Source organism: Dendroctonus ponderosae, unplaced genomic scaffold (genome assembly GCF_020466585.1).
Source record: "Dendroctonus ponderosae isolate FM_Combo_2020 unplaced genomic scaffold, Dpon_F_20191213v2 Dpon_F_20191213_4, whole genome shotgun sequence".
Taxonomy (NCBI): Eukaryota; Metazoa; Arthropoda; class Insecta; order Coleoptera; family Curculionidae; genus Dendroctonus; species Dendroctonus ponderosae.
Genome location: NW_026018611.1, coordinates 10,296,868 through 10,308,619, shown reverse-complemented (window position 1 = coordinate 10,308,619; position 11,752 = coordinate 10,296,868). Strand labels below are relative to the sequence as shown.

General features: G+C 30.2%; 1 protein-coding gene across 1 annotated transcript; it reads right to left on the bottom strand.

Moving 5' to 3' along the window:
* Positions 1–490: 490 nt before the first annotated feature.
* LOC109533422 (guanine nucleotide-binding protein subunit beta-like protein 1) lies at positions 491–9,484 on the bottom strand. The gene is made up of 7 exons (XM_019898740.2): positions 9,227–9,484; positions 5,439–5,572; positions 5,150–5,376; positions 4,947–5,088; positions 4,599–4,727; positions 1,252–1,373; positions 491–1,194 (listed from the first exon to the last, which is right to left on the bottom strand). The coding sequence occupies exons 1-7, from the start codon at positions 9,386–9,388 to the stop codon at positions 1,139–1,141; spliced, it is 972 nt and encodes a 323-aa protein (XP_019754299.1). The 5' UTR covers positions 9,389–9,484; the 3' UTR covers positions 491–1,138.
* Positions 9,485–11,752: the final 2,268 nt, after the last annotated feature.

The window sequence follows — 11,752 nt, the reverse complement described above, 5'->3', positions numbered from 1 at the left end:
AATTTGAAAATAAAGTAAAAAATAATCTAGGCTCACTATGTTCAATGAGGCCGAAGTCTCATTTTTGTTTTTCTTATGGGCGCCTAACTTTTACTAACAAAAAATGTCTGGCTCCTCTGCTATTGATGGTCAAAGTTCTTCAAACCCATCCAATTTCAAACAATAATTACAAGTTAGACACCATTTAAATAATGCCATTACTGTTACTTTAATTTTACCCATTAATAATGTCATTACTTACCAATTTTTTATACCAAGTATAAATACTTGGTATAAAAAAGGCTTAGAGTTGAATAACATAATCAAACTGTTCGACCTCTATACATATGTAGATAAAAATGGGTAATGAAAAATAACAACTCTCTTAACTTGGATAAATTTATTTTTATTTTAACTTTCTGATAAAAATCTTTTTTTGGGTCATGGAAAAATATAGCAATTAAAAATATCACAATGAAAATCTTAGAACGATTTCTTAAAAAAAAAACTCTTGCTTTCAGGACTTTACTTAGAGATGGCTAAACAAGCTACATATGTTTTTCACAAATGAGACACAAATGAGATACAACGTGTTATCTGTGTGAAGAGTATATCGATGTAACTGCTCTAAGTATATCCTTAAAGACCAGAGTTAACTACTCTTTTTCATCAGTCTATTCATAACAAATTAAGACCAGAAAATTGACATATCACATTTTGCAATATAAATGTATTTTCGAGATTTCGGTTTGGTTAACAGAAGAAAAACATGGGTTTTAGTTTCATTCTTGGGACTTCAGTTTGTAATTGTTTTCTTAGTAATATTACTGTTAAATATAACCAACTTTGAATGATAATCGATGTAAAACATAATAGAGAAACGTTCTTTAAAGGAACATATAAAGCCAAAACGTTTCTGAAATATGGAATTTTTGTTAAGTTTGTTCGGTTAAATTGGGAAAAATACTGGTAAGCAACTAGAATCTGTAAGGCTAATAAAAAGTGAACGTGAATTAAACTACTTATCAGGCAAATAATAGACTTTAAAGTCGCTTATTTTCGAAAATATTGTATCCCAAGAAAAAACAATGAAACGGATAGATATGAGATAAGTATGAAACTGAATCAGTTTTATGAACATAACAATATTTTGTTATTATTAATACGTATAAGAATGATAAACATTCCAAAGTGAAATGGTACCGTCTGCGCCACCTGAAACAAACACAAATCAATTAAAAAACGGCAGGGTTTTAAATATTGAACATATACCTGTTGCAAAAATTTTTGAGTCCCAATATCGTACGATGTTAGGGGAAAACTGGATGTCAGATATTTGCCTCTTGTGCTGTGTTAAGATTGCCAGGGCTCTAAGCGTTCGCCACGAATAAACTCTGCAAATTACAAATTATATTTACATTATCAAATAACATTAGGATTTACAAATACTATACCGGGTTGGGCAAACGCCTTTACAATGTGCATTATTGGAAACTTAAGCGAAAGTCTGTTCAATCAGGATGAAAAATTTTCTAATCAATAGTTAATAACCTAAGAAGCATGCTGAGAGGTTACAACTTGAAATTAAAAGTTTAAGGTATTTCACACCTTTCAGCGAAATACCTTGACTGAAAATTGTATAAAATCAGAACATTAAGTTTATTCGTATGTGCAATGGTTTCATTTTCACTTATTATACTAAATCAGCAAATGTATTGAATGTTGTTTCAACATCAGTTAATTTGCATTAACAACGATGTTTTACTATAATTGGAGATACTTCTTCTAGGGTAATTGAACATTGTTAGCTACTTTAAGAGTCGAAATCGGTGTCAGAAACAAGAAAAACAAAAAAGTATAAACAAACATCAGTGGTTTATAAATTTTCCGATAACTTTTCATAAATTTCCTATATTGATTGTAGTAAACAACAGCTTTGTTTGATAGGGAGGTCATAGGAGAGAGTCGAACTGGAAAGGTACGGAAGAGTTGCAGGTCTCATACTCAAGGAAAGCCACCAAGGCCAGTATAAGAGGTAAGTACATTTTTAAATACAAAATTGAACATTTTTCGCTTCATGGTATCGGATAAGAAATAACCATATTGTGCATATCAAATAACATGCGCAAAATAATGGTGAATAATACAAAGAGTGTGTCTATATAGCGGTGATTTAAAATATGAGCGTCAGTAATGGGATTCTGACAATGTATCCCATCTTTATTATATGCAATTATCATCATTGAGGCTTCCTAGATACGAAAACGACGAATAATAATAAATACATTTAGTACACATATTCTTTTTCGCAACTTTCTCTTTATTTTAGAATATTTTTTTTGATTGTGAAACATAATTTTTCTAATAAAAATCTTCATATGGTGTAAATGGAAAATGAGTTCCAGTTTGCTTATCGATAACTGTGATATTTAAAAATTATTCTTTCGTTGTTCCAAATTCTTAGGCTTTCAGTCAAACTCATTTTGCAATATCAAGTCGATTTCTTTCATATGCAATATAAAATTTGAAAATTTGAGATTTTGTTTGTGCTTTTAATTCTCCATATCTATATTTTATTATGTGATTTTAGAATATATGTGTTTGTTTTCTTGATCATTACTGATCTTATTGTTTGCATTTGATTTTGTATATTCAGTGCAAAAAATGACTAGTTTTTAATAAAATTTAGTTCGATTTGCTGCATTATGGCCTAAATAATTGATGCGAGATGTTCCCTAATGAAATGCTAATATTTAAAACTCAATTTTTGAGCGCATTTTAAGAAAAAACCTTCATATTAACATATTCGGAGGTCCCAACTTTTGAAATGAGGGTCGTCGGATAATATTTATTTTTTATAGCGTTTCATACTATTGTCGATTTTTTATGATCTATATACACGCTTTCAACGTGTATATCAATTCGCATCAATGGGTATTTTCTGATATACAAACAATTTAATTCCCGTGCTGGTTTTGTATTAAAAATTTTCTGAGAAAAAAAAATGGTTTGCCACTGCCTCCTCTTAAAATAAAAATTATTTATGTTATGTTGATCTGTTGTTTGAAAAATTTAAATTGATTTACTTCAGGGTCAATCGCTAAAAACTAATGTGTGGAAATAGTTTATTTTGTCCTTTTTTAAGTTATTCAGTTCGTTTAGTACTTAATATATTTTAATGCTGAAATGGCAACTGATTTAACTTTAGGAAAAAATAAAGAAAGTGCCAATTATTACATTGAAATTTTAGCGGAAATTTCAGCTTTCAGAAAAACGAGTTTTAATTTATTTTAAGATTTAAGTTTACATGAACATGAACTGCTATAACTTATAAATTATTAACAATAGAACAAATTATAATTAAAATGGTTGGAAATGGGAGTCTTCACATAGGCATCCCTAACATACTTCTTATAGCTTCCTGGGCTGAAATTAACAGCTTTGGCGAAAAAATGTATTTTGAGAATTCTTCATCATTACTTCTCATTCATTTTGAACAAATTTGATGTATAACTTTCCTTTCAGCCCAGACACAGGCGATTGCTACACATTAGACTATACTTAGAGATGAGTCAGAGAAAGTTAGGACATTTACAGCAAACGTTAATAAGAAGTAATTTTTTTAATTGGTTCAAAAATCGCTACCTTAAATATAGCATATAATTAAGAAACTTTCTGTATACTGCTTTATCATTTTCACTTTAAAATCTTGCGGCATTATGAAAGCTAAGAAATTCATCAAACAATAAATCAATGTTAATGTAAAAACATTTAACTATTTTCAGCGGAATATAAAAAATTTACGAACGTACTAACTTCGGCTGAGATCTCAGAATACAAAAAATTAATTACATTTTTGTAATAAAACCAAAATATTTCTGGATAGGCAACTTTCTGGCTGTCGATATGTGTATAACTATTGGAATATTTCTTCAAGTTCACTAGGGCACTTCAAGCATCTGCTTTTCATCACATTTTGCGCTATTTTGATTGTAAGCTCGTTATAACATAGAAACAATTTAACTGGGTTCTTATTTCAAATCCATCCCAGAAAAAATATACATGATATGCCATTGCATTAAAAAGTTAAATTTGCTGCATAATCCGAAAACTTTTTGAGTGCTTACTTCTTTCGCTATACCCTTTAAAACAGCCCAAAACATCTACCTACTAGATCTACTAAAGAAACTAGCAATACTGCGTGCGTTTATTAATAACCCGATGGCTTATTGCTTGGATACAGATCTAGAAATGTAAAATAAGCATTAAACTTTAGATAATAGACAAAAACATCTGTAATTAGGGCGGTTGTAAAACTTTAATAAACAACGCTTTAATTAATAATCATCATCATTACATTTATTTGTTCTCTAAACATGGTGGATTAAAAACCACAACAAAGTGCTTTCAAAAACAAGTTAATAATCACAACAATAGTCTATATTAAATCATTATAGCATTGTATGATAATTGTACTGCCACGCCAATCCAAAATAAAGACATCTCCGATAAGCAACCATACGTAACTTCCATAAATTCATGGGCAATAAAAATGTTTTGTTACTAGGCACATTTTTGCAAATATTCGTGCAATTTGAAGCGAAAAAAAATTAACTTACCTCAGTTTGCCATCCCATCCTCCTGCCATGAACAGTTTATGGTCAGGTCTAAATCTCACGACTTGGCATCCAGTCGATGAAAGCGTCAGTTCAGCTTGATTAATAATTTCGAATTGTTGTAAATCAAGCCTGCAAAATAAAATTAATTTTAAGGCCTCCAAAATATGCTATAATTATTTACATGAAAAGGATTTTTGGCGGCTTAAGCGGACAAATAATTTTAGAAATAAGAAAAATTTACTGTTGACTGCAGGACATTTTTCTTATTCCAAAAATTATTTGTCCGCCTAAGCCGCGAAAAATCCCAACAAATGACACTAAAAACTCTTCATTTGCATAATTATTTACCTGAATAACTGTAAAAGGTTTGATGAGTTGGAAGCAATTCCTCTACACGTAATCGGATCGAAAGTAATGGAGGTGATAAACTCCTTCAGTTTCAATTGGCAGCATAATTTGGCAGTGATGAAGTCATATAATATAATATGACCTGAAAATATTAAAATAATATGGTCAAAAGTCAGCGGACAAGTAGTATTTCCTTAACTGACCATCTTCATATCCGACAAGCAAATACTTGGTTCCCTTAATCTGAAAAGTCTCAAGGCACATAGGGCTTCCTACGTATTCACCTTCTTTAGGTAGGAATTTGTTAACAGTCTCAAAAGTGTCTAAATTTATAGTATCCAGAGTTCCGTTTTCTTGTGGTAAAACTAGTTGTTGATTAAATATTACACTTTTGCAGAATCCTCCATATGATTCAAAGGTTTTTTGTACTCTAAACAGAATAATATAATGAAAAGTAGACGTATTATTATGGCAAAAAGTTGATGGACTTACGTGTAACTTGTACTATTTTCGATTGACCAAAGCTTGACCAAACCGCTTTTTTCCTGTGTTATGATATCGTATTCTACTGAATGAATGGCTTGAATTGATTCACCCATTTTTTGTCTGTGTTGCACCCGATTGCACTGAAACACAAATACGTTATTTAAAACAACAATCATCGGGTTAAATGACTAAACTTCTTCATCAGATGTATTCTGTGGACTGGAAATATGCAGACATAATTTATTTTTAATTTTAATCCAAAATTTTAAAGTAAACTTAATATCGAGTTAAAAATGTTTAAGTATTCAAAAAGTTTGACTTGATACACCGGACTTAGTTAAATTGAAGCGGAGCCATATTTAGGTGCTCAAATAGAATCGTTTATTTATTCTAATAAGAAGTCATAGTTAGCTTCGGTTCAATAAAATTTGTATTAATTTAGAATAAAACTGTTTTTAAAAACGAAAGTTTCAAATTAATCAATAAAATTGTATGGAGTGTATACAACTCTTCAGATTTGTTGAAAAATTGTTGTGCGTTTGTTGAAAAATTGCTGATAAAGTTGGTGACTTTCCTCTTTTCTTTGAGTAACACGACCAACATTTATTTTCCTTTTTTTAATAGCTGCTCAATTTTATAGTGTAGTTATAGACTTTTCACATATTCTGTGTGTAGATATACATTTTAATATAAAATAAAGAGCGATATAAATTATACGGATGGTTGATAATGATATTAAATAGTTGTCATAACAAATAATGAAAGATATAAGTCAAGATCCACCGAATAGTCGAAAAAATGTGATTGTAAGTGGTTCGATTTACAATTATATGCAAGAAATAAAAGGTAGTGAATGGTCATGGTCATTTGATTTGTAAAAAAAATATATTTCTCTAAATCAGAACGTCAGAGCTGAGGATAGATGTATAATTTAAGCAAATTTGTATAAAATCAAATATTTATTTTGTAAATAAATTCGTCGAATTTTAGCAAAAATAATTTTATAAAAAAAACTGCTTTGTCAAACAACGCATGCTACAATTAGAAATAATTTTCACAAAGAAAAACTAACTTTACTCTCGCCTCAACCGTATCTTTGGATTGAAAAAAGTGAGAATTGCTACTTAGGATGGAAACATCTTAAACCATCATATAAATGGTTAAAATTAGTTTTATTTCAAAACTTTATTTCCCCCGAAGGTACAGAATCTATATTGCAAATATTTTCTTGTTCAAAATTACAATGTATTCCAAGTTAAAAGTAAAAAGATGTGTAGCGAGGAAAAAGAATATTGAATTTTTGAATCAGGGTTGGCAAGTCAGTCCTGTTTGCTGTAAAATTGTTAAGTAAAAACTATACAAATAAAAATATGAAAATATTCACTTAAATAAGTACACAACAAGCAGGACTCATTTCCAAAAGTTTATTAAATAATGTTTGAACACTTCTTATCCATTCTACCGCCTGTTATCTTGGGACACACTGTGCCTAATCTTGGAACACACTGTGCAAGATATTCTTCCTATGGGTTTTTGGTAAAATGGATACGTTTTACAAAGAAAACGCCGCAGGTATTAAAGAATGATTGGTAAACTTTAGTCAATCATTTTATATATTTATAACAATTATAATAAATTTGGAAATTCTGATTGTTCCGTGCACAATGAGCAATAATATAGAGAAAACTAAAGTAGCAAATACAATATAATAATGGAGTTGATATAAGCAAGTACACATGCGCTGATGACGGCTCTGAGTTCTAATGATGCCAAAAGTTTATTGTCGTTTCACCACACGTCGTTTTACGTTTCTTTCCTGATCGTGGTTTTTTCTCGGTTGATATTAGTATTTCCTGATTTGTATTCGATTATGACCATATTTTTCCTCCGCTAATTACACATAAAAAAATCGAAAATTTTGAAAGTTCTTTGATTTTTTATTAATTTTTTGCTGAATTGATTAGAATTGAAAATGAATGAAATTAAAATAACGTACCTATAGGTAGATTCAAAGCACATGTTTAAAATGTAATTATTATTCTATGGAAAAATTGGTTGTATAAAAAGTCTGTCACTTAATAAAATACACACACATTATGAAATCTTTATATTATTAAAAACTATTTAATTTTACACCCATTATGAACTAGTTTGGTTAAATATGATACTGCTTATTACCAGGGGCAATAATGAGAGGAAATTATGAATATATAATTCATAGCACGCAGTGGAACAAAACAAACTACAGTGGTAAATTATTTTTAATTTTTTTTTATCTCATTTTTTTAAATGTTGAGATGTTACTAAAATGGTGAAAAATATTACTTTATTTTTTACCTTGGAAGGTATATGGTTAGTGGATAAAGAATATTAACCCAGTGTTGAATGGCTTCCATGAGATTCTCATCGAACAATGTACTAGATTATCAATAAGTACGAGGATCTTGGTCAATAATAGCCATAAAAACCGAGTCTAAAACTGTCCTTTATCCCCGACTAATTCAAGATTTGCTAAAAAACACTAGACCTGAAACTAGATATTTCGCATTTTCAGTTGGAGACTCGCTTTAGCCGACAATAATATGCTCTTGGAAAGCTATTTTAAATGAAACGTAATTTTTCTGATCATTTGAAAGGCGGGTTAAGGTGTGAAAAAGCTGATATTTAAATTTAAACACTTAAGTAGATGACAAACTGTTCAACATAATTTACCACTGCACTATATTTGGATTCGCTACGCACTAGGGAATAATGATAATTCCGTCTTATTATTTCCTTGGAATTAATAAGCAATATTATACTGTATTTACTAAATAGTAACGTTTATATTATTAGGAAAAAGAAAAAATTAAAGATTTACTTGACGTTCATACATCATCATTTTTTGGTTTCCCTAAATTTAATCGAAAATCTTTTATTTCCTGTGACGTATTCGGTTCTTTCGCAGAGAAAAAGTTTGAATTCAATAAATATTTAAAAATCTCTTTCCAACTACCTTCTAAACATTTTTGATCAATACTTGCGAATCATTGAAACACGAAAAATTAATATAAAGAAGCAAAATAATAACAGAAATATAAAGATAATTAAATAAAAATGGAACGACAATGGTACAATGGGTTATATGACGGGACAACAGGCCTTGATCTGCCCGGTTAAAAATGTGCTCACTTTATTGATAATACCTATTTTGCTAAGAACTTTTCTTAATTGCGTTTTTAGCCATTGACCACTTTTTACCCATTGAAACTCACTGGTTTTCCATAAGAGAAAAACCACCACTAACAGTATTCTGGATTATGATCGTTTCATGTTCATGTTTCATGAGTTGTAGTTTGTTTCTTTGCTCTGATGTTTCGCATGAATTGGGCCACCCTGTATAATTTGTAAAAACATAAAATTGTTTGTAGAAACGTTTCTGAAGTGGTATTTATTAAATTAGGCATGCTTTGACCTGACAAAAAGGTATACTATAAAAATATATACAACAAAAAAAAGAAAATGATACTGTAAAATAAAAAAACATTGTAGCTTTGCTCCAATAAACACAACAAAGTCGCTCTAATCTTGGACAAATTGTAGGGCAACTCGCTTTGTTGGTAGCCGTATCAGACTTGAGACGTACGTCTGAACTAAGCACTAAAGCACAGGCCTGTCATTTGAAACAGAACAACAAACACATCCACAAGATCAACTAAGTACACATGGAAATACGGAATTATTACGTCGCTTAACCTCTTAATTAATGGCATTAATATTTTCCGCATACATTTGATAAACAATAAGACTCTTACCTCTAAGTCTAGGAAATATACGTTTCCTTGTTCGGTCCCTGCCAGAAGTAGATCAGAATAATCCGGGTTTCGTTGTGGAAAACATAGAGAATGAACGTGTCCCATATTTTTATTGAAAATGAAAAGTGGATCGGGTGGCAGAATCGCTTTTCCGGTAGTCATTTTTGTTGTGAAATTAGCCAAAAATAATTTAAAATTACGACGAAAAGAAAAACACGGTTCGAACTAAGCAGCGGCCATCGAGGAACTGAACGGGATCAGGGTCTTTACAAATATACCGAACGATAAATGTACGGTTAGTAGTACAATATAATCTGACTCKACGGTTCTAAAATAATAATTTTATTTTGCTTTCCTCGATAAGTTATTTTTAGGTTTATTAAGTTTCTTGTCTTTCTAATACAGCTCTTTAGTTGTAAAAGTAGCCATCAGTTTTAGACAAATTAATTTGTCAGATATTTTTGGTACGATGTGTCTGATTATAGATTGTTAGTACTTAAAACAGGATTTAGCAGCAAATTGCTTTAGTCCAATCTCCTATATTGTTTGATAATGCAAGATGTTGTAAAACCGAATTTGAAAAGTGTATGAAAGTTTCTTTGTGAAAAGTTAACAAAGCAAAAAATTGCATATTACGCTATAATAAAGCAAATATATACACTCAGTTCCAAAAAATGTCGCACGCCAAATTTTTTCGTACAGTTCGAAGATTAACCGATTTTAATATATGTGTATAAATATTTTTTTAAACTTGTATCGTGATTGTTTAGCTATTATCTGAAGTATATGAAATGTTTATTCTTCATTTTTAACTACAAATAGTGAAGTTATTAATTTTTAACAAGAGCCGTGATTAAAATATAAAAATGTTCACAAGAAAAATAGTTTTAAAAGGATTATCTACATTTTGGTTTAAAGAAAACTGCAACTAACAGGGTATTTTAGAAATAAAGTTTCTCCAGATGCGGGGTCGGTTATGTGTATTGTATGAGATTCAATACGGGTGGCTATGTGCGTGCGAGATATAATTGTGTACTTCTCTTTATCTATGCCAGACATAACTGGTGGTAATAATGCATAATAATGGTAATAATGAAGAAGGGTTTGGAGCATGCCATCAGAAGTTATCACTTAAATCACAATAAAATCTAAAGATACTGCAGAGCAGCTGTAACTATGAATTGAGACTGTAAAATTGATCTGCAGGATACTACAAAATTGAAGTAAAAAACATACGTTCTTACTTTCCTACATATCTCGACTTCTAAATTATTATATATAGTATCTCGGCTCGATTTGAGATAATATCCAAATAATTAAGCTACGAATTTCAAGAAAATCCACTAAAATCGGTTAATTATTGTCAAAGTTAGAATATTATAAACTTTACGAAAAAATCAGGTGCGCCCCTTTTCTACCTGAGTGTATATAATTCGCTTAAATTATATTGTTTTTATCGCCTTTGCGAACCTAAATGATACATGCGTTTATATGCAAAAAGATTTTGATACACAAGCAGTAAATAACTTCGTATTGTACAACTACATACGCAGTAACAACCCTGTAGCCACAACCACATGTATAAATTACTAATGTTGTAGGTTTCAAAATTACGAAATATTCTAATAAGATATCAGATTTTATAGGATCTAACTGCTATATAGTTATCACTTTCCATAAATTCTTCACTTGCGAGTACTTTTTTTGGGATTTTGTCTCTGTACCTACTAGTCAGTCGCTGCGCCATCTTCACAAGAGCATTCGATTTGCGGCACCTTATTGAATGAAAAAAAATCGTTTTTTTATATTATGAATTAAGATTTTGCATTTGTATTTTTGAAATATAATTAATTCATTTCTACTAGTTTAAAATGAACTCGTTGCTGCTAAGGAGACTTAAAACCATTTGGAAATTTACATGTTTTAGCTAAACCTTGACATGGCGAATGCGATTTATTCTTTCTAAAGACTAAAATATTAAAAGAAATTGAGTGTAATTAAGATTGAGTGATATTTTCTTGATATTTTCTGAACATCATCTGGTCACCTAAAAGCAACCCGGGCATACATAAACACATTTTTTTAAATAGTTTTTAAATACAGCTCTTCAATTAGTTGACCTTCCAATCATCTTGTATTATGGTTTTAACTACATATTCTACGATGACAAATTACATAAACAAGACAAAAAAATTATATAAACGTAGAACAGCAAAATTTGTTAAAAACTACTTATCTCAAATTTTAAAATACAGTTTAATAATTTTCGTTTTAGCGAAACTTTAAGGTGATTTATAATTTTTCCAAAAAATCATACATATTTTTCATAAATTAAGTTTATTCTCCGTTCTTTGCTGTTTACAAATGACGTAATCACTTTGTCATTAAAAATATCTATTTTGGAGGTAAACGCATGGAAAGTGTTGTTAAGCGAAACTCGCCATCTGCGACCATTATTTTTCTGAGAAACATTCTGATCTGAGGGTTCGTTCGGTGTCTGATGTTTTCGTCAGAGCTGTTGTCACA

Coding starts and splice junctions, on each gene's coding strand:
- LOC109533422 (XM_019898740.2), bottom strand. CDS start 9,388: ATGACTACCGGAAAAGCGATTCTGCCACCCGATCCACTTTTCATTTTC. Junction 5,573..9,226: donor TATATTTCCTAGACTTAGAG/GTAAGAGTCTTA, acceptor TTTGTGTTTCAG/TGCAATCGGGTGCAACACAG. Junction 4,728..4,946: donor AACCTTTTACAGTTATTCAG/GTAAATAATTAT, acceptor TTTATTTTGCAG/GCTTGATTTACAACAATTCG.